The sequence below is a fragment of the Pristis pectinata genome, chromosome 10 (genome assembly GCF_009764475.1).
Source record: "Pristis pectinata isolate sPriPec2 chromosome 10, sPriPec2.1.pri, whole genome shotgun sequence".
NCBI lineage: Eukaryota > Metazoa > Chordata > Chondrichthyes > Rhinopristiformes > Pristidae > Pristis > Pristis pectinata.
The window spans coordinates 98,977,018-98,997,953 of record NC_067414.1 but is presented as its reverse complement, the minus strand read 5'-3'; the positions used below and the strand labels follow the sequence as shown (position 1 = coordinate 98,997,953).

The 20,936-nt window shown below is 45.1% G+C and overlaps 1 protein-coding gene across 1 annotated transcript in view; it reads left to right on the top strand.

Annotated features, from left to right (window-relative positions):
- The window catches only part of abcc10 (ATP-binding cassette, sub-family C (CFTR/MRP), member 10), a 49,246-nt gene that overhangs the window by 10,166 nt on the left and 18,144 nt on the right, over window positions 1-20,936 (top strand). Inside the window, exons 5-12 of the mRNA XM_052025402.1 lie at window positions 5,717-5,873; window positions 6,169-6,323; window positions 8,315-8,394; window positions 12,974-13,145; window positions 15,784-15,882; window positions 17,630-17,819; window positions 19,736-19,810; window positions 20,419-20,634. Coding sequence (XP_051881362.1) covers window positions 5,717-5,873; window positions 6,169-6,323; window positions 8,315-8,394; window positions 12,974-13,145; window positions 15,784-15,882; window positions 17,630-17,819; window positions 19,736-19,810; window positions 20,419-20,634 — 1,144 coding nt within the window. The remainder of the gene's footprint in view (window positions 1-5,716; window positions 5,874-6,168; window positions 6,324-8,314; window positions 8,395-12,973; window positions 13,146-15,783; window positions 15,883-17,629; window positions 17,820-19,735; window positions 19,811-20,418; window positions 20,635-20,936) is intronic.

Genomic DNA, 20,936 nt, shown 5'->3' with positions numbered 1-20,936 from the left:
ACAGATCCCTGAGGCACACGACTAGTCACAGGCCTCCAGTCTGAGAAACAACCATCCACAACCACTCTGTCTTCTCCCACTCAGCCAATTTCGAATCCAGTTTACAACCTTACCATGGATACCCATTGACTGAACCTTCTGAACTAATCTCCCATGTGGGACCTTGTCAAAGGCCTTACTAAAGTCCATGTAGACAACATCTACAGCCTTACCTTCATCTACTTTCTTCATGACCTCCTCAAAAAAACCCCACAAGATTCGTTAAACACGATCTGCCATGCTGACTATCCTTAATCAACCCTTGGCTGTCCAAATACTTATACGTCCTATCTCTCAGAACACCTTCCAATAATTTACCCACTACTGATGTCAGGCTCACTGGCCTGTAATTACCTGGTTTACTCTTCGAGCCTTTCTTAAACAATGGAACAACATGAGCTATCCTCCAGTCCTCTGGTACCGCACCCGTGGCTAAGGACATTTTAAATATATCTGCCAGGGCCCCTGCAATTTCTACACTAGTCTCTCTCAAGGTCCGAGGAAGTATCTTGTCAGGCCCTGGGGATTTATCTACCTTTATTCGCTGTAAAGCATCAAGCACCTCCTCATTTTTAATCTCTATATGTTCCATGACACTAGTGCTTGTTTCCCTTCCTTCCGTATCCACGATGCCAGTTTCCTGAGTAAATACTGATGGAAAAATAAACGGTTTAAGCCCTCCCCCATCTCCTGAGGCTTCACACGTATACGACCACGGATCTTCTAGGGGACCAATTCTGTCTCTTACTATCCTTTTGCTCTTAATATACCTGTAGAAACCCTTTGGGTTTACCTTCACATTATCTGCCAAAGCAGCCTCATGTCTTCTTTTTGCCTTCCTGATTTCCTTTTTTAGTATTTTCTCACATTTCCTATACTCTTCAAGTACCTCATCCGTTCCTAGTTGCCTATACCTGCTATACACCTTTCTCTTTTTCTTAACCAGCTCACCAATATCCCTTGAAAACCAAGGTTTCCTATGCTTGTTACCTTTGCCTTTAATCCTGACAGGAACATACAAACTCTGCACTCTCAAAATTTCATCTTTGAAGGCTTTCCATTTACTGAGCACATCCTTGCCAGAAAATAACTTATCCCAATCCACCCTACCTAGATCCTTTCTCGTTTCCACAAAATTGGCCTTTCTCCAATTTAGAACCTCCACTCAAGGACCAGACCTATCCTTATCCATAATTATCTTGAAACTAATTGCATTATGGTCACTGGACCCAAAATGCTCACCTACACATACTTCTGTCACCTGACCTGCCTGGTTCCCTAATAGGAGATCAAGTATTGCATTCTCTCTCGTTGGTACCTCTATATATTGATTTAGAAAACTTTCCTGAACACATTTGACAAATTCCAAGCCATCCAACCCTTTCACAGTGTGGGAGTCCCAGTCAATATGTGGAAAGTTAAAATCCCCTACTATTACAACTTTCTGTTTCTTACATCGGTCTGCTATCTCCCTACAGATTTGTTCCTCCAATTCTCTCTGACTATTGGGCGGTCTATAATACAACCCTATTAGTGTGGCCACACCTTTCCTGTTCCTCAGCTCCACCCATATGGCCTCTGTAGACGAGCCCGCCAAGCTGTCCTGTCTACGCACAGCTGTGATCTGTTCCCTGACCAGTAATGCCACTCCTCCCCCTTTCATCCCTCCCCCTCTATCACGTCCGAAACAACAGAAGCCCGGAACATTAAGCTGCCAGTCCTGCCCCTCCTGCAACCATGTCTCACTAATAGCAATAACATCGTAATCCCACGTGCCAATCCACACCCTAAGCTCATCCGCCTTACCTACAATACTCCTTGCATTGAAATAGATGTACCTGAGAACATTACTATCAAGTCCATCTTATTGTTCTAGGGGACCGTTCAATATTCTTATAACAGCAGGATAGAAGCTGTCCTTGAGCCTGCCTGGTGGTACATGCTTTCAGGCTTTCATATCTTCTGCCCGATGGTAGGGGGGAGAAGAGAGAATGTCCAGGGTGGGTGGGGTCTTTGATTATGTTGGCTGCTTTACCGAGGCAGCGAGAAGTGTAGACTCCATGGAGGGGAGGCTGGTTTCCGTGATGTGCTGAGCTGTGTCCACAACTCTCTGCAGTTTCTTGTGGTCTCAAGCAGAGCAGTTGCTGTACCAAGCTGTGATGCATCCCGATAGGATGCTTTCTGTGGTGTACTGATAAAAATTGGTGAGGCTCAACGGGGACCTGCCAAATTTCTTTAACAACAAAGTTAGTGAAGTTCCCAGATGCCTGAGAACTTTCTGCACATTCTGCGAAATGGATGAACTTAATCAAGAAACAAAATACTGAGTTTGACCATCTCCCCAGGATGTGCAGAGCTCCTGGCAAGGACTGTGGCCCATTCATTTTAAATTCCTCTGGCGGCTTTTGGGGAAACATAAAGGCCTTGAAATGCATTTGCATAATATCCCCAAAAATTGGCGTGCAAGATGAAAGTTGCGTTAGTCAATTTTGTGCATGAGTTCATGCTGGTTGTTAATAAGTTACGGACTTCTTGCTGTGAGAATTTTGTGCTCGTGTATTCTGTGGTGTCCAACTGCCTACATGATGTAAACATTTGCACAGTGCCCCAAGTTCATTGCTGGGGAGACTCTTGGCTCCATTGGTTTGAGTCACGACTACCACTGTTCTCTCACTGAAGGGCAAACTTAATAACGCTGATGGTTTATTTAAAGCATCAGACGCCTCCTGAATTCATAGGCAGAGTTGAAGACCAAACAAACCTCAGGTAGACAGACCCAAACTGGGACCTCAGTTATCACATCCCCAGGTGAGTTCAACAGATTCCCCCTCAAAGATGAGTTGCTTGAAGTGCCAGAAGAAATCCTGAAGTAGTTTTATGTTCATCCGATCAAAAATGAGTAAAATACTGGAAAAAGACATTAGAGAGAGGAAAAGTTGGTGTTCATGGTAAGAGGTTGCCAGGGAATTGTTATCAGGGGGCGTGTGCCCTTTTGTAGCTGCCTGCACTTTTGGGAACACGATTCTGCAAACAAATTCAGGTGCGAATATGAAAGATTTATTTATCGAAAGCTGAAGGCTCTCGCTTTGGCAGCAGAGCTGCAAAGTGTTGTATGTGGCAGCAGGGATGCCAATCAAAGAAAGAAGCTAATGCTGGAAATCTGAAACAACGAAAGGAAATGTTGCAAACACTCAGCGGCTCAGGCAGCAACTGTGAAAAGATGCCTCATTGAACCCTAATCTAGTTTGCAGAGAGAGGCAGGAGTAAGGCCAGAGGAGGCAGTGAGCCAATAAAATGGATCAGAAGCAAGTGAATCGTTCTTTGATGATTAGACAGACCACAGTGTTAATGATAAGCAAAGAGTTTGGCCAACAATTGGGGTTTACACTTTTTCAGACATTTAACAATGTTAGGAAACTTCCTAAGGATATTTCAAAAAGTTGTAAAATTTGTGAAATGTAATGATATCAGTTCCAAAAGAGCACTTGAAGGCTGTTTCAGGAAGAGCAGAGATTAAAAATTGAGTTTACTGTGTCGATAGCTCCTTTCCTCACAGCTCTGCCTTCAGCAAGAGCCCCTACAGGGTCATACCACCACACGACAAATACCCCTTCACCTGCTGGGGACCATTGGCAAGGAATGAATGATTAGTGAAACTGCTTATGTAAAAGGCATTCAAGGCCAGGGAGAGCTCTGTTAGGGTACGTGCCCCATATGAATACCTACATTTTTCTGACCTCTGCACTGGAGCCAAGTGCCCCTTCCAGGTGAAAATGCAAAAGTCACATTTCATCAAAGATTCCCCCCTTAGCGGGAAGAGCTTTTTTTGAATTTTGCAATGCAGCAGTGAGTAGCAAAGTATAATATATGGCATGGATCATCCGAGAAAGCAGGCAGGCTTTCTGAGAGGGAAGGTGACCTTGTCTCTGACTTTAAGATCAGTATAGACACCTGTTGGTTTGCTGTTCGAGTTTTGTGCAGTGAACAAACAACGAACGTTGCTCTTAAAGTCAAAATCGGGGTCACCCTCACTCTCAGAAGATAGTGCTGGAAATATTGCACAGGTCAGACAACATCTGTGGAGAGAGGACCGAAGTTAATGTTTCAGGCTGAAAACATAGAGTCATGGTCTTGTACAGCACAGACATTGGCTGTACATCAAGTACCCTCCTGTACTTATCCCTTTTTCCAACACTTGATCCATAGCCTTCCATGCCTTGGCGATTCAAGTGCTCATCTAAATATTTAAATGTCTCTGCCTCCAGCAACGCCTCGGGCAGTGTGTTCCAGACTCCAACCACCCTCTGGAGGAAAAATTCTTCCTCAGATCCCCTCCAAACTTCTTATTCCTCACCTTAAACCATAGAACAATACAGCACAATACAGGCCCTTTGGCCCACCATGTTGTGCCGTCCTCTGGTCTTCGACATCTCTGCCATTGGGATAAGTTTCTCACTCTGCACGTTATCCATGCCCCTCATGATTTTGTACACCTCTATCAGGTGCCCCCACCCGCAGCCTCCTCCGCTCCAAGGAAAACAAACTCCGCCTTTCCTGTCTCTCTTCATAACTGAAATGCCCCATTCCAGGCGACATCCTGCTGAATCTCCTCCAATGCAAGACTTTTTATCAGACCCGGGGAAGAGAGAAACAGGTTAGCTTTAAGTTGAAGAGGGATGGATAAGATGGTGAGAATATGGCAAGTCCTGGATTGCTGTGGTGATAAGCTGCTGATGGAGCCATTTGGCTGGCAGTTAGAAATAAAAGGTGTGTAAAAGTTGTGAGCTGCAGATCAGGCAGTGTCAGTGGAAAGAAGGAACCAGCAGAACAGGCCAGTTCCAATGCAAAAGAAAAAGTGAATTACTTAAAGTTGTTGAATTCAGTGTTGAGTTGAGAAGGCGTCAACATCCCCAGATGGAAAACGAGGTGCTGTTCCTGGTCGTGCTGGGGCTCGTTGGAATAGTTCAGGAGGTCATGGACAGACAGGCTGGAGTGAGAGTGGGATGGAGAATTAGAGTGACAGATACCAGGAAACCCAGGATGACTCATGCGGACAAAACGAAGGTGCCCTGCAAAGCAGTCCCCCAATCTGCGTCAGTTTTGCCAGTGTGGAGGAGAGTACCAAATGCAGAAGCTTGTATTGGAAGGAATGCAAGTGAATCACTGGTTACCCAGAAGGAATGTTGGATCCTGAGAGGGTGGGGTCAAAGGGCAGGTGGTGCACTTCCTCGAGCTGCATGGGGAAAAGCAGTTAGAAGGGGAACGGTTTGTGGAGAAGACAGAGTGGACCAGGGAGGGAACAGTCCCTTCAGAATGCAGAAAGGGGAGAGTAAGGGAAGAGGGTGACATCTTGCTGAAGGTAGTGCAACTTCTCTCCCCCTTCACGTCCCTCCCTTTTTCTACATTCCCTATCATTTCCGTACCCACTCTTTCCTGTGACCACTGCCCCACATCTCCTCCCTCTCCACAACACCCTCTCATTCTCAGCCTGTTAACCCTTCCACAACCACTCTTCCACATCACCCCTTCCATCCATGTCCCAATCCATTTCTCTCTGCCCAATAGTTCTAACTCTCACCCACTTCAAAACCCAGCCTTATCCATTCGCTATACCTCCCCAATCCATTCCCCATTACGTTTTCCTTTTCTCTGACATGCTCCCTTTTCCTTCTCACAGGTGTTCACAGCCTTGGCTTTGGTGGGAATGCTGATCATGCCCCTGAATAACTTCCCCTGGGTCCTGAATGGGATATTGCAGGCAAAGGTCTCCTTGGATCGGATCCAGCGCTTCTTGTTGCTCTCTGACCAGGATCTCCGCACCTACTACAGGGCAGGTAAATCACTTCCATTTGTGAATGGGTAAGATACTTGCCAATAAATGTCAGAGTAATTCATGTTGTAGCATCCGATTTGTTGTAAAATACCTTTCTAGCTATATTTGATCGGCCCTCTGCCGCAAGCAAGCTTTTGAACTGACTTAAATGTATCCCACACCAGGTTAAATTCTTCCTCTTGTTTTCCTCGAATTCTTTCCAAAAATAATTCTTTGAAGTTAACTTTTCTATGTGCTCTATTATATCGTGTATTGTGGAAGAGTCCTGAAACATTGGAACTGTGTGTCTGGTACAGGCAGACCCGATGATCCTAACTCAGCAATTGAGCTGCATAACGCTACCTTCTCCTGGAAACCCAGTGAAACTTCTGATGATCAAAGTAATGGGAATGGCGAGACTGAGCAAGACAGCAGCCTGATGCTCTTGAATCTGAATCTGATGTTGACAAAGGTAAGCTCATTATATTAAAAAAAAGTAATAGTTATGTTATGTTCTTTTAAGGGAAGGATTAATCACATTGTCCAAGCTTTACTCGAAGCAAGTACTTCATTAACGTGTTTCTGGTAGATTTAATGTAGTTGTTCATCCAAGCTATTTGTACTGCCAACAAAATACCACTGTCCCACAGCATAATTCTCAGTACATCTTTGTCATTAGAACTACATTGGTCTTATCTGACCATCATGGTTTACTTCCAGGCCTTGCACCATTTTAATAGAATTACTAAATGTTGTATTTGCTTTAACAATCTTTCTGACAGTTTTCCATTGCAGCAACAAAATTAAAACACTAAGACCCAACAGGAACACTTTTAAATAGGACAATGCATTTTAAATATTTTGCTATTTGCTTGGACCACTTCTTATCATCTGATTGTGGTATGATGTCCTTGAGGTAATCCATGCAATAATCCCACATGTCGTAGCCTGGCACCCCAAGTGTGTCTCATTTATTCTGCTCTGTTTCCTGTCTGTCAACAAAATTTTCAATCTATGCTGTTGGTCCCCATGTGGGACTTTTTCAAAATCCAAATATATCGCATCCACTCGTTCTCCCCTATCTGTTTTACTAGTTATATCTTCAAAAACTCCAATAGTCAAAAACAATTTCCCTTTCATAAATCATGTTGATTTTATCTAATGTTGTGGATATTTTCTAAGTTATCACACCCTTTATAATAGACGCTGGCATTTTTCATCCTACTGATGTTCTGCTAACTCTGTAGATCCAAGTTTTCTCTCCCTCCTTTTGTAAATATCGGGGTTATATTTGCCACCCTCCAATCTGCAGGAGCCATTTCATTATCTGCAGAATTGTGGAAGATGACAACCAAGGCATCCACTGTGTTCACTGCTACCTCTTAGTGCTCTGGGAGACAGATATCAGGCCCAAGGGGTTTGTCACCTGTCATTCCCATTAATTACTCCGGTACTTTTTTCTTTACTAATGGTAATTTCCTGTAATTCCTTCTTTCCATTAGACTTTTGCTTCCCTAGTTATCTGTGTTCTCTTCCATGAAGACAGAACCAAAGATTTTCCTGAATTGCTCTGCAATTTCTTTGTTCAGTGCTATAAATTTCTCCCGTTTCTGACTCCAGGGACCCATATTTGTCTTTATTAAATCATCTAAAAAATATATCTGTAGATGCTCTTACAGTCCGCTTTTATCCTCCCTGCAGGTTTACTCTCGTGCATTATTTTTGCTGTCAACCTCTTGTTTCATTTTTGCTGCTTTCTAAACTGCTCCTCATTCTGAAGCTTGCTACTTTTTTTATGTGACCCCTCTTTGTCTTTAATACTATCCCTAACTCTCGTTCACCATGATCAGGTCGTTTTTCCTTTCCTGCTTCTGCATTTGTTGCAGTTCCTTCATTTGTTCCTTAAATTGCCCCTCCGCCATCATGCCTCTCAATGAGGCACCCCAATCTATCACAGCCAACTTGCGTCTCGTGCCTTTGCCGTTTCCTTTGTTTAGAACATAGAACAGTACAGCACAGGAACAGGCCCTTCAGCCCATGAGGTCAGCGCTAAATCTCTTCTGTCTGCCTGCATGTGATCCATATCCCTCTGCTCCCTGCATGTTCATGTGTCTATCTAAAAGCCTCTTCCACCACTACCCCTGGCAGTCCATTCTAGGCACCTACCACTGCCTGTGTGTAAAATAAAACGTGCCCCACCATCTCCTTTAAACTTTCTCCCTCTCACCTTAAATCCATATCCTCTAGTATTTGAAATTTTCTACCCTGGGAAAAGATTCTACCCTATCTATGCCTGTCATAATTCCATAAACTTCTATCTGGTCTGATGCGGGAGTTCATTCATGGTCTTATTGTTTGGTGGAGCAGGTTCAGTTAGATTTCTGACCACTTTCTGCTATGTTTTTGTGTTCTCAAATAGATACATTCATCACACTTACAGATTCTGCTTCCATCTGTCTACAGGGGCAGCTGATAGGAATTGTTGGGAAAGTGGGCTGTGGCAAGAGCTCACTGTTAGCAGCAATAATGGGAGAACTCAACAGGTAATATCAGAATGTATAGAAATTGCAATATGGAGACAAGTATTCAACCTAATTTTTTTTTACTGTTTATTTAAGGATGTTTTTCCTTTAACTACATTTTCCCCCACCTTCCTTTCCAATCTAATCATTAATGTTAATACAGTTTCTGTGTCAGCAACCAAGAGTTGTTCATTCTCACGTCTCTGTAAAGTTCCCTTGCCTTAATCTCTTACGTTTGTTCTTGATCCTTCTGCCTGATCTTTTGGCTTTGTAGACTAGAATTAGAAGTTATTAAAATGTCTTCCAAAGAACTGGGAAGGAGAGATGTGTCTTGCTTCAGGAAGGCCTCTTTTGAGTGTACTTCAATTCCTGTTCACGACATGTTGTCGTGCAGAGATGCTGAGTGCAATACGGCGAAAAGAGGAGAGTTATTTTCCCACTGCCAACAATACTCCTCCACCGCCTGCCCAAGTTAGTTCCCAATGGTGCCAAATGAGAGCTGACAAGTTAATGTCTGTTCTGACAGTTGTTGGTAGTAAGAGTATAACTCAGAGTCCCTCAGGTGTGAGTTATTGAAGGAGTTGAATATCTTTTTAATGTTACCTCAACCTCCTGGCCAGCTTGTAGAGTAATAAGTCAGCCCTGCAGACTCGTTAGGTTGTAGAAGGTGGGCTGGTTCACATGCTGGAAATTCTGTCATTGAAGTGTTCGAGTGGTTATGTTACTGGGTAAATTTTTACCTAGGATATACTAACATCGAGGGCAGTCCAAAGGAGATTCACAGGCTACCTGGGATAAGAGGGTTGTCCTCCCAAGAGGAACTAAATGAAATAGTTTGGGCTTGTATTCCTTGGAGTTTAGAAGAATGAGGCATGACTTTATTCAAATATATAAAATCTTAAGGGGGCTTGACAGGGTTGATGATGGGATGTTTCCATTAGTGGGAGAGCATCGAACTATGGGTCAGAACCACAAAATAGAGGCCAGTCATTTGACACTGAGGTATGCAGAAATTTGGAGACACAAGACTGTAGATGCTGGAATCTGGACCGACAAACAATCTGCTGGAGGAACTCAGCGGGTCGAGCAGCATCTGTGGGGGGGAAGGAATTGTTGACGTTTTGGGTTGAAACCCTGCATCAGGACTTGAGAGTGGAGATGGCCAGAGATGAGAAAGCAGCCCGAGTTGATTGGTGGACTGAGGAGGGGTGTAAGATGACAGGCAGGTTGCGCCGGGGAGGGGTGGAGTTGGGAGACAGTGGCAGGTGAATGATAGATGGAGGCAGACAGAGAGGAAAACGGGGGAAGTAACAGATAAAGCAAGGTGGGAGGGAGATAAGCAGGAACACAAAGGGCTCCCAGTGCTACCTCCCCTCTCCACTCTCAGTCCTGATGCAGGGTTTCGACTGGAAACTTCGACAATTCCTTTCCTCCCACAGGTGCCGCTCAACCTGCTGACTTCCTCCAGCACATTGTTTGTTCTGCAGAAATTTCTTCCCTCAGAGGGTGGTGAATCTCTGGCATTCCCTGCCCTGGTGAGTGGTGGAAGCTGGATCATCAGAAATATTTAAAGTGGAGGTGGGTAAATATTTGATAGATCGAGGAATAGAGGGGTATAAAGAAATGGCACAGAAGAGGACTTGAGGTCAGCCATGGTCATATTAAATGGTGGGGCAGGCTTGAAGGGCCCGATTGCCTACTCCTGATATTTTCTTGTGTTCTTGTGACGAGTGATCTGGGGACTAATCCCACAGTAATATGGCAACTCCCACCCTGGCACCGGTGGAATTTAGACTCAGTTAACTTACAAAATCTGGAATACAAAGCTACTATCTGTGATACAAACAGAGAATGTTGGGGGTAGGCAACATCCTGGAGAGAGGAACATTTCAGCTCAGTTTCTTCAGTTACTGTCTGTGATACTAATTGTTGTGAGGGACCATCTGGTTCACTTATGATCAGCCTTGCCTTGTATGCGAGCTCACACTGACAGCTCTCTGAAAGGTCCAGTGAGTGACTTCATCGGAAGGCAGGTGGAGATGGGCAGCAGCCGGTGACACACACTATACAGCAAAACCGTGAATTCACAGTGATTTTCTGTAACAGTCTGATGTGAGATGGAGTGTTTGGGAATAGTAAAAGAAAGCTCTTGTTTGGGATGCGACAGTGACTAGCTAACCTGTTGTCGGCCTGGGCATTCCCCTGACACTGCCTGAAATCAGCCCAGGTATTTCCCCACCACCAGCCTGATCTGGCCCGAGTGCAAACCCCACACTGCCCAATGTCGGTCCGGGCATTCCCTCAGCTGCCCCTGATGTTGACCGGGCACTCCGCAGAGCACGGCCCAGTGTCAGCACCCACGCTGCCTCTGCCACTACCTCAGTCTGATAGCCCAGCTCTCACTGCACAGATGTGGAGCTCCTGGGAGGCTAGGACTGTTTCATCTCTATCAAGGTAAGAATGTTAAAGTGGGGTTAGACACAAAAGAAAAGTCATTGCTGTCTCTGCAGAGCGTGCATGTTCTCCCTGCGGGCTTTCCCCGGGTGCTGCAGTCTTCTCCCACATCCCACGACATGCTGGATGGTCGGTTAGTTGGTCACTGTAAACTGCCCTAGTGTAAGTGGGGTGCTAGGAGAATCAAGAGTTAATGGGCATTGAGGGAGGACAGGTTACAGAGGAATGAGTGGGATCTATGGGGTTGCTCTGAGAACCAGCATAGGGCCGAATGGCCACCTGTGTCATAAGGAAATGTGAAAAATACACACAGTGATCCCAATGTTTATGGAACCAATAGGTTAATGAAGGCAGTGAGGGAGAAGTAAACAAAGGAAAAGACTTGTTCTACCTCTGAAATGCAGTTCAGAGCTGCTGCTGAAACCAGAATCCAGCAGGAGAATGCTAGAAATCCCCAGCGTATCAGGCAGTCTATGTGGGGCAGTGAACTAAGTTAATATTCCAGTCCTGACCCGAAATATCCTCCGTAACTCTGCCTCCACAGATGCTGCTTGACCCTTCCCGAAACATTTCACATCAAAGGCATCCTGCTAAAGCTGGACAGAGAGGAATTATTGCTGCCACTGTTACGGACTGTCTCAGGTTAAACCTTTCACATTTTTTTTAAACCATTTTCTACCCCTCCCCTTCCAGGAGGTTCTGACTTTTACTGGAATGAAGTTTCGGGCAGCCTGGAGTCTCAGGTTTATCACTAAAGGATCCATTGTTTAAACCTTGGTACTGCTATCAGGTTATTCATTTATAACAACAAACATTACATGCAGGGCCAATGCACAGAGAAGGCCATTGGTTTGTGATAATCCTTCCCTATCCCTGGATAGCATCTGAACCCACTTGTTCTTCTCCACTGCCATTTTGGCAACTAATCCAGCCTCCCTCTGAAGTGCCATGAGGCTGATTTTTGTCTCAGCCTTTGAAGAAATCTTTATTGTTGTATCTACTCTGTTTAAATTGGGCTGCAGAGCAGCAGAATCGATGCGTGAGTGGATTTGTTTTCTTCTTGCAATGGTAATTAAAATCTTATGTTTAGGTCTTAGATTAGTGAAATGGTGGTCTTCATGTACTGAGTACATGTTCAGTAGAGAGAGTTATGTCAAAGCCATACCAAGCTCTGATTGGACCATATCTGGAGGAGTGTGAGGATTCCAATGGGCCACCCTCTGTATTAGGATCGTTTGGCCTTGGAAAAAGCACATTGTAGATGTAAGTGAATGCTACCTGAAGTTGAGGCTTAAATTCTGAGGCAAGGTAGCTGAAGCCAGGCTGTACCTCCCAGAATTTAAAAAGGTTGAAGGGTGATGATTCCATCAGACTTCTCAGGATATTAAGGGCAACTGATGGTGGCAGGATTAAGGTGGCACAAAGATCTCTGAGAGGTTGCCCTGAAACATTAACTGTTTCTTTCTTCACAGATGCTGTTTGACATGCTTAAGTATTTCCAGCATTTCTAATTTTTACTTGTGGCAAATTAGACCTTGGTTTGTATTCACGTTCCTGCCTGATTTCCCCATTGTCCAAATATCAATCTACCTCATCTTCAAATGTACAACGACTCAGCAGCCACCTTCTGTTGGCAGAGAATGTCAAAGATTTATTTGACATGAAAGCAGAAATTCCTGCATGTTTCTCCCGTGAGTAGTTGGGTCCTTATCCTGCTTGCTCTCCTTTGCTCTAGACTCTCCCCACCAGGGAAACATCCCCACAGCATCTACTCACTGAGACCCCTTTAAGAACCTCAGAGAGAACAGGCCTATTCCAGGACTGCAACGGGTCAAAAAGGTGGCTCAGTACAACCAGATCAAGGGCAATTAGGAATGGACAATGTTGATATTCCCAAAGAATGAATAGGGAATATTCTGCTCAATCTTCCCTTATCCTAGGAATCAGTGCACCACCTCTAAAGCAAGAATATACTACCTTAAATAAGGAGATCAGCAGTGTACTTTTTTTTAAAAAAAGGAAATGGAAGGAGGGCCGGTACATGGAGCAAGGTCATGGATAAACTACGACCTTGTTGAATGGATGTACAGGCTTAGAATAAAAACCCTTCTCCTAATCCTATGCTCGTGCTTCTTATTCCTTGCAGGCTTGAGGGAGAAGTGTACATCTCAACACAAGTGGAAGGCTTTGGCCTAGCTGCTCAGGAGTCCTGGATTCAGTTTGCTACAATCCGTGAGAACATACTATTCGGAAATCAATTTGATGCCAAGCGTTACCGGGAGGTGATCGAGGCATGTGCGCTCTTGGAGGATCTTGAGGTGTGGGATCCATTACTGATCTCTCTAACGTACTCAGTGCTAAGAGTTATTCAAAATCTAATGATCCGGGTCCTCTCGTACATTACACGTGTCAGTAAGTCACGTGTAATGTATGAAATAACTTGGGTCATTAGATTCCCTACAGGATATAAGATAAGATCAGATAATTACAGAGAGAAAGATCCCAACGACCCCAGCAGAGGAACAAATGTGGCTCTCACCAATCGCTCTTTCTCCCACCTATCTCCCTCATTCCCCTGCCCAATGTACTAATCAGAGTTGATGTTTCCTTATATTAGTGACCGTGGAGTAGCAACAGGTTGAACATAATGCAAGAGAAAAACACTGCTGGAAACATTCAGCCGTTCAGTCGGCATCTGTGGGAAGAGACACAGAGTTCATGCTTCAGGTCAAGGACCCTTCATCAAAACTGGGAAAGAGAGAAAACAAGATGGTTTTAAGTTGAAGAGGGGATGGGGGAAGGATGGACAGTACAAGGGGAATATCTCTGATGGGTGAGACAACGGTTGTCGTGGAGATAAGTTGTGGATGTCATCTGGGTTAATGCAGGTGGGACGAGAGAGAGAAGTAAACTAATAAAAGCTATGGAATAAGGGCAGTTAGAAAGTGAGGAAACAAAGAAAGAAGCATAAATAGTCGTGAAGTACAGGGCCGTGGGACGTGCCCAGCAGGTCAGGCGGTGCTGATGGAGAGAGAAAAAGAGCCAATATCGTTCGTTTACAGAAGTGACTGGTTCTGGTACAGGTAGAGAAAGCAAGTTAGCTGAGGTTTGAGAATCTGATAACAAGTCTTGAAGGCTGCAACATGCCCATGCAGAAGATGAGGTCTTTTAGCCTGGTACAGCATAGAACCCTTTGGCCCACCATGTCCATGCCAACCACCGAGTGCCCATCTATACTATATTAGTGCAGGAGGTGACAGTGATGGGTCAGAATGGCAGTGGGATGGAGAATTAGGTGGCGGGCAATAGGAGGCTCTGAGTTGCCCTAGTGGACTGAATGTGTTTGGTTTCTCCAGCGCAGAGACCACATTGTGAACAGCGAATGCAATGACTCTGGATCGGACAAAGTGCAAGTGAATCGCTGCTTCAGCTGGAAAGCCTTCTCTGGATGGTGGGGGGTGATGAGACGAAAGGACAGGTGTTGCATCTTCTGCGGTTCCACGGGAAAGTGCTGTAAGAAGGAGAATGGTCGGTGGACCAGGGAGTGGCAAAGGAAGCAATGCTTTTCAAGATGCTGAATGGTGTGGCTGGTGGCGGAGTCTCATTGACACTGGCAGGAATTGTGTAGGACGGTCATCAGCGGAGGCTGCTGGGGTGGAAGGTGAGGACCAGGGGGACTCTGTCCTCGCCACGAGGAGAAGGGGACAAAAGCAGGGGTACGGTAAACAAGGGCTTTGTTAACAATGGTCGAGGGGAAGCCATGGTTCAGGAAGGAGGAAGACATTTCAGAGGCACTTGTATGGAAAGTCTCATCATTGAAGTAAATACAACAGAGGTGGAGCAACTGGGAGAATGGGGTGGAGTCCTTGCAGGAGGCAGGGTGGGAAAAATAATTAATACAGCGATGGGGATCTGTCGGCCTACAGGCATAATGTGAGCCTCGTGCTGAAATCTGTTCTCTAATGAAATGTGTGAAATAGTTTGTAAAAATTGTTATTTGAAGAGTTTATTTCCTGTGTTTCCCTGTCATTTGCAAAACCAATGGCATGATGATTCTCATCAGACTGAGATCTTGAGATCTGGACTAATTATCCTATGTTCTCACTCCGTGCCTGCAAGTCAGTTACTGAAATAGATCTGGGGTAAAGCCATCAGTAATGGTGACAGTGACATTTATGGTTTGTCATAAAACCCATCTACTTCTTTCACAGTCACCTAAACGTGACTCCAGACCTGCAGTTACAGGTTTGACTCGTCTTATTGTGGCCACGGAAGGTGAAGAAATGCTGGCCTTGGTGTCGATTCTCCATCCCGGCAGTGAATGACTACCGCCCCACCCTACCTCGACATGCCCTTTTACGAAGGACATAATGTACTACATATTCTGTATCAATCTTGTAATCATCTGTAACTATGGGGGGGGGGAGTGTAGAAAAATAATGGGAAGAGCTGATGGTTTCATCAGTGCTTATTGAATCCATGAACTGTGATACATTATGATGCAACTGTGTGCATCATCTTCCACTAACACTGGCAATGCTGACACCTTCAGTGACCAAGAACAAAGTCATCCCTGTCACACAGAGATAGGGTTTGATTTCAGACCCACTGCTGTTGTCAACTATTAACTGCTCTCCAAAAAGGCAGGCTCCTGAGTTCAATTAACAGGAACTGCTTGTCAGTGATGTAAACAATCCATGAGTGAGTAAATAAAACACCTGCAGGAAACTCTGCTGTTTGGTAATTCAAAGCAAACCAGTACATACACGTCCATACTGAATTCTAGTAGCATTTCATAGCTTGCTGGGTGTAAGGGATTGAGGGTTAGGTAAACTGAGATCCATCCTGGGCCTTATGGTCTGATCTTATTCCCTGAACACATCAGGTTTAATTCTCAAATGCTGGCAGCATTGATCCAGAATTACCACAGCAACTTTGCCTTGTATTTGGATGCAGGTCCTGCCGAATGGTGACCAGACGAGCGTTGGAGAAAGTGGAGTGACTCTCAGTGGTGGGCAGAAAGCCCGCATTGCCTTGGCCAGAGCAGTTTACATGGTAACGGTCATTCTGCTGATTCATAGTCAGAGAGAGAGGAGATGTGGGAATGCACACCATGAACAGCCTCTGTCTGCAGTCCCACATCTCCCTTCCAGTTACTGTTCATTGCAATTGTGTGAAAGGAAGGGGAGATCTGGGGTTCTGCACATTCACTAACACGGCACTTAGAGGAGTGAGGACTCCTATTTGTAGATGTGTGAAGGGTTGAGAGACGGGAGGCCTCTATGGTGAGGGGAGAATTTCACATGGAACCATGAATAGCTGAGATGAAGAAGAATCAAATAGACTCCTCAATCCTCCAAGCCTGTTGTGTCATTCAGTTAGATTTTGACTGAACTGTACCCCTGCTCCATTTACCTGTCTATTATATATCCCTTTTACAAAATTCCCTCAGTTCCTCGTTACATGAAAATTTCAAGCACCCCTTTTTAAATTCTTGAAGCTATGACCTTAGTTTCTGTAATAGTTATAATATCACAGTCCCATGTACCTATCCATGCCCTGAGCTCATCTGCCTTAGCTGTCAGACTTCTTGCTCTCAAATAAATGCAGTTTAGATTATCAGACCTTCCTCACTCCCTGTCCTGCCGACTGGACTTTCTCACTTTAACTTCTCTATTTACCTCAGCCTATCTGCCACACTGCTACTTTGGGTCCTAATACCCTGCCAGAGGAGTTTAAACCCTCCGAAGAAGGTCCAGCAAATGTCATAGTTAGATGGGAATGTGGGGATGAGTTTCCAGTCAGATCAGCCGTGATCTTGTTGAATCGCCAAGTCGGCTCAAAGGGCTAAAAAACCTGTCCCTTCTCCTCACTTGTCTGTCTGTCTGTTCATATATTGTGTATTCTTCCAAAGGTGTAGTGCCCAGAATTACACAATACCTCCAGAGCGTTATATTGCTGGAACTAAACTTCTTTCCTCTTGTACTCCAGTCCTCTAGGTACAAAGCCCAAGGTTTCATTCACCTTTTTGATTGATTCCTGCACCTAACTATGACATTTTATTGATCTATCTTCATGGATCCCCAAGTTTCCTTGGACCTGAAATGCTTCTAGTTTTCCCTCCATTTACAAAGTAAAGATGCAGTGTGCATGACCTTCCATTTGCCACAGCATTGTCCATTTCTATCACTGTAACTTAATGCTTTCATTTATACCGTTGCAATGCCATCCTTCCTGTGCTGCTAGCAAACATGGGTAGTGCGTCCTCTAGGTCGTTAATAAATAAGGTGAATAGTTGTGGTCCCAATGCAGGTATCTCAGACATCCAGTGTAGAAATAAGGCCTTAGACCCACCATGTCCATGCCAGCCATCAAGTACCTGTCTACTAATCCCTTTTACCAACACTTGTTCCTTAGCCTTGCATGCACTGGTGATTCAAGTGCTCAGCTAGATACTTATTAACTGTTGTGAGAGTACCTGTCTCCACCACCCACATGCTGTGTGTTCCAGATTTCAGCCACCTTTGGGGGGGAGAAAGATCCTCCACAGATCCCCTCTTGCCCCATTATTCTCTAGTTTTAGGCACCTCTGTTATGTGGAAAAGTTTCCTATTGACTATTGTATCTATGCCCCCCATAATTTTGTGTACATCTATCCATCCTCCTCCTGGGAAAACACATCCAGTCTCTTGCAGGTTTGAGAACCTACTCACCATTCTGTTGTGTACCTCCTGCCACTTGGGCTTAACTGCGTTAATAATTCCCTTTTCAATTTCAAGCCCTGCATCCTCGTCTCTTACAGGACAAAGATGTGTACCTTCTTGATGACCCACTAGCTGCAGTGGATGCAGACGTGGCCAATCGCCTCATGAAGAACTGTATCCTGGGAAGTTTGAAAAATAAGACCGTTATCCTTTGCACACACCGGACGGAATTTTTGGAAGAAGCTGACATGGTGGTGATGATGGAAAATGGGCGGATAGTAAAAACGGGTGAGCCAGTGAGTGTGTGGTTTTGCAGGGAGAGCTCACAGACGTCCATCCCGAAACCTCTAACCTTCTGTCTTGAACAGTTCGCATTCACACATGAAAAACAAGCATTCATCATCAAAGACACTGTGGCACAATATTCAGTGGACAAGCAGCTGGCGAAATTGGGGGAAATAAAGTAGGAACGTGTCCTTCACTACTGTGCTGATGTTGTTTGATGTGTCAGCGGTAAGGGCTCTCCCCAAGCAGCAAACTGTTGGAGCCCCATCAGGCTGCTGAGGGGTGCTGACGGAGCAGAACGGGATGAAGGGCTAATTCTGCTGCTCTGTGAGGAAGCAGCTCGGATCAATGTAAGGAGCACTGGGCCACACTCGCCGATTCCTGGTGTGTAGTTCATGTGTGTGTTATAACAAGAGGGTGCAGGAAAGATTCACCAGGATGGTGCCTGGATTAAGGAGTATTAGCTGCAAGGAGAGGATTGTTTCCTCTGGAGGATCAAAGGCTGGGGGCGAGCTGATAGAAATATATAAAATGATGAGATTTATCATCTCATAAGATGATAAATTATAAGAGATGCCGTAGATAGCCCGAGTCTTTTTCTCACAGTGGAAATGTCAAATAATAGAGGGCATAGTTTTATGACAAGAGGGAGAAAGTTTAAGGGAGATTTGTGAGGCAAGGTTTTTACACAGTGCCTGGAGTGTACTGCCACAGAAAGTGGTGGAGGCAGATACGACATCAGCATTTGAGGGGCATTTAGACAGGCACGTGACCAGGCAGGGAATGGAGGCTTACAGACCATGTGCAGGCACATGGGATTAGTTTAAATTAGTATCATGGTCGGCACAGACATCGTGGGCCGAAGGGCCTGTTCCGTGCTGTACTGTTCTATGTTCTATAACTCTGCAGTGGTGTCCTCAGTGTCCAGCGCTACACTTCACAAGTAACTCTTGACAAAAAGTGATGTGTCTGTGCTTTACTGCAGCTATAGTCTGGGTTATCATGAAGGCTCCAGTAGTGCCTGTTATTTGTGCACAGGGCTTGCTCTGCTTGGAATCTGTTGATAGCATGATAGGTTAAAGCTAGCTGGGCAGACTGTGACAAAGAACTTGTCTGGTAATGACGTCAAACTCTATTCCTTGCATGTGAGCATCTCAGCCACTACAAGTGGGTGTTGTGATGACAGATGAGTATCTCAAAGTCAAAGTCAAGCTTTTTGTCATATGCACAAGTCCATGTGTGCACAGGTGCAATGAAAATCTTACTTGCAGCAGCATCACAGGCACACAGCATCAGATAAGCAGCATTCACAAGAAAAAACGTATAAATTATACACAATTCTTACAAGAAAGAACACAATTAGAACAAAAAGTCCATTTTAGTGCAAAAGTGAAGTCTATTTAGTGCAGAGTACCTGCTCAATATAAGCTATCTTTTTACAGCGACAGGCTTGGTTTGGTAGGAAGCTTAGCTGGTAGTTTATTAGTTACAACTTCTCATCATAGGTGAAAGGAAGCAAAGCTGCGTAGGACCAGGAGCCAAGATAGAAAGTGACATAGAGATTTCCCAAGAGGGTCTACGTTGCTGAATGCAGTGCCACCTCATTGTTTAACTAACGTGACCAATTCCAGTCTGATACACAGTCGTCTGCCGCAGAGCTCAGAATGGTGAGAACTTTTGTCCTTCGGGATGGGGTTCTTTGATGCCCCCCTCCCCCCACCAATATCCCAGCCCTCTTGTAAGCTTTGCCTAATTTGAAAACTGTGATGACCAACAGGATACTGATCTCTGGTGCCCACCTGAAACGATCAGGACAAGCAGCAGTCTCCTACTCAGGTGGTCAGAGTCAGACAGCAAGGCAGGGTCCCCTGGTTGCTTCAGTTTCCATTGACAATCTCATTTCCTCCTGGAACGTGCAGGTACCCCTGAGGAAGTCCTGAAAACAGAAGAGGAAAATGCCAAGACCAAAAAAAAGTCAAAAAAGAAAGCTGCAGGTAAGTGAATTCCACTTCCAAACGCCAGAGGGTGAAATAAACCCGAACATGCTGGAAGCACTCGGCAGGTCAGGCAGCGTCTGTGGAGAGAAAAACAGAGGTAACATCTCAGAAGCACTTTCTAGTTCACTTCATAGAGCAGTTAAGAGTTGACCAGATGGCTATAGGCTGAGCTGCACAAAGGCCAGATGGGTCAATAAAGCAGATTACTGTTTCAGGTCAATGACCTTTCATTGGAACTAGGAAGAGTTGGAAAACAAGCTTGTTTTAAGTTGCAGAGATGGGAGTAGGTGGGCAGGGGGAGAGAGATGGAGAGAACAAGGGGACTGTACACACAAATTAGGGACTAGAGTAGACCACTTGAGCCCTGAACCTGCTCTGCCGTTCATGCTGACTTTCAAGATCGTTGCTGACCTGATTGTCTCTCCAAAGCAGAAAAACAGAGTATTTTTTAACTGGCAATAAACTGGAAATGTTGATGCTCAAAGACATGTGGGGGTCTTTGCCCCCAGTCACTGAAAGCCAACGTCGAATCTCGCAAGCAATTCCTAATTGATTCCCCTTCTCACACTTACTACATCTGTCTGAATGGCTGTTTTCAAACTCAGCAAAGGAAAAAGGCCCGGAAGTGGACGAGAAGGAGATGGAGGAGGAGCAGAAAGAGCCAGCTGAAGAAACTATGGAGGTCCAACTGGAGGCCAGAGAGGACGAAGACGAGGAGAAGAAGGTGGGAACCGTGGCCCTGAATGTGTACCGATCATACTGGCTGTCGATTGGCAGATGGCTGGCATTCCTCATACTCTTCTCAATGTTCCTCATGCAAGGTAAGATATTTGACCGTGTCCACACTCTGCATCCAACATGAGCTGTTAAGTGATAAAGTTACGGAATCATCAACAGGGAGGGAGGGTATGTGGCTGATCAAGTCTTGGCCAGTTGGCCAGAGGGTGATCCCAACCTCCCATTCTGCACCCCTTTCCCTTCGGTCCTGCAGATTGTTCTCTCCTTTTCTGAGGATATGAGGCTGGGCAAGTGGTTGATGTATCAGTGGTGGGGGTGTGGAGGGGCCACTTTGGAACCAGAGATTCAGTTTCAAGATATTCATGGAAAACAATAGGACTGATCC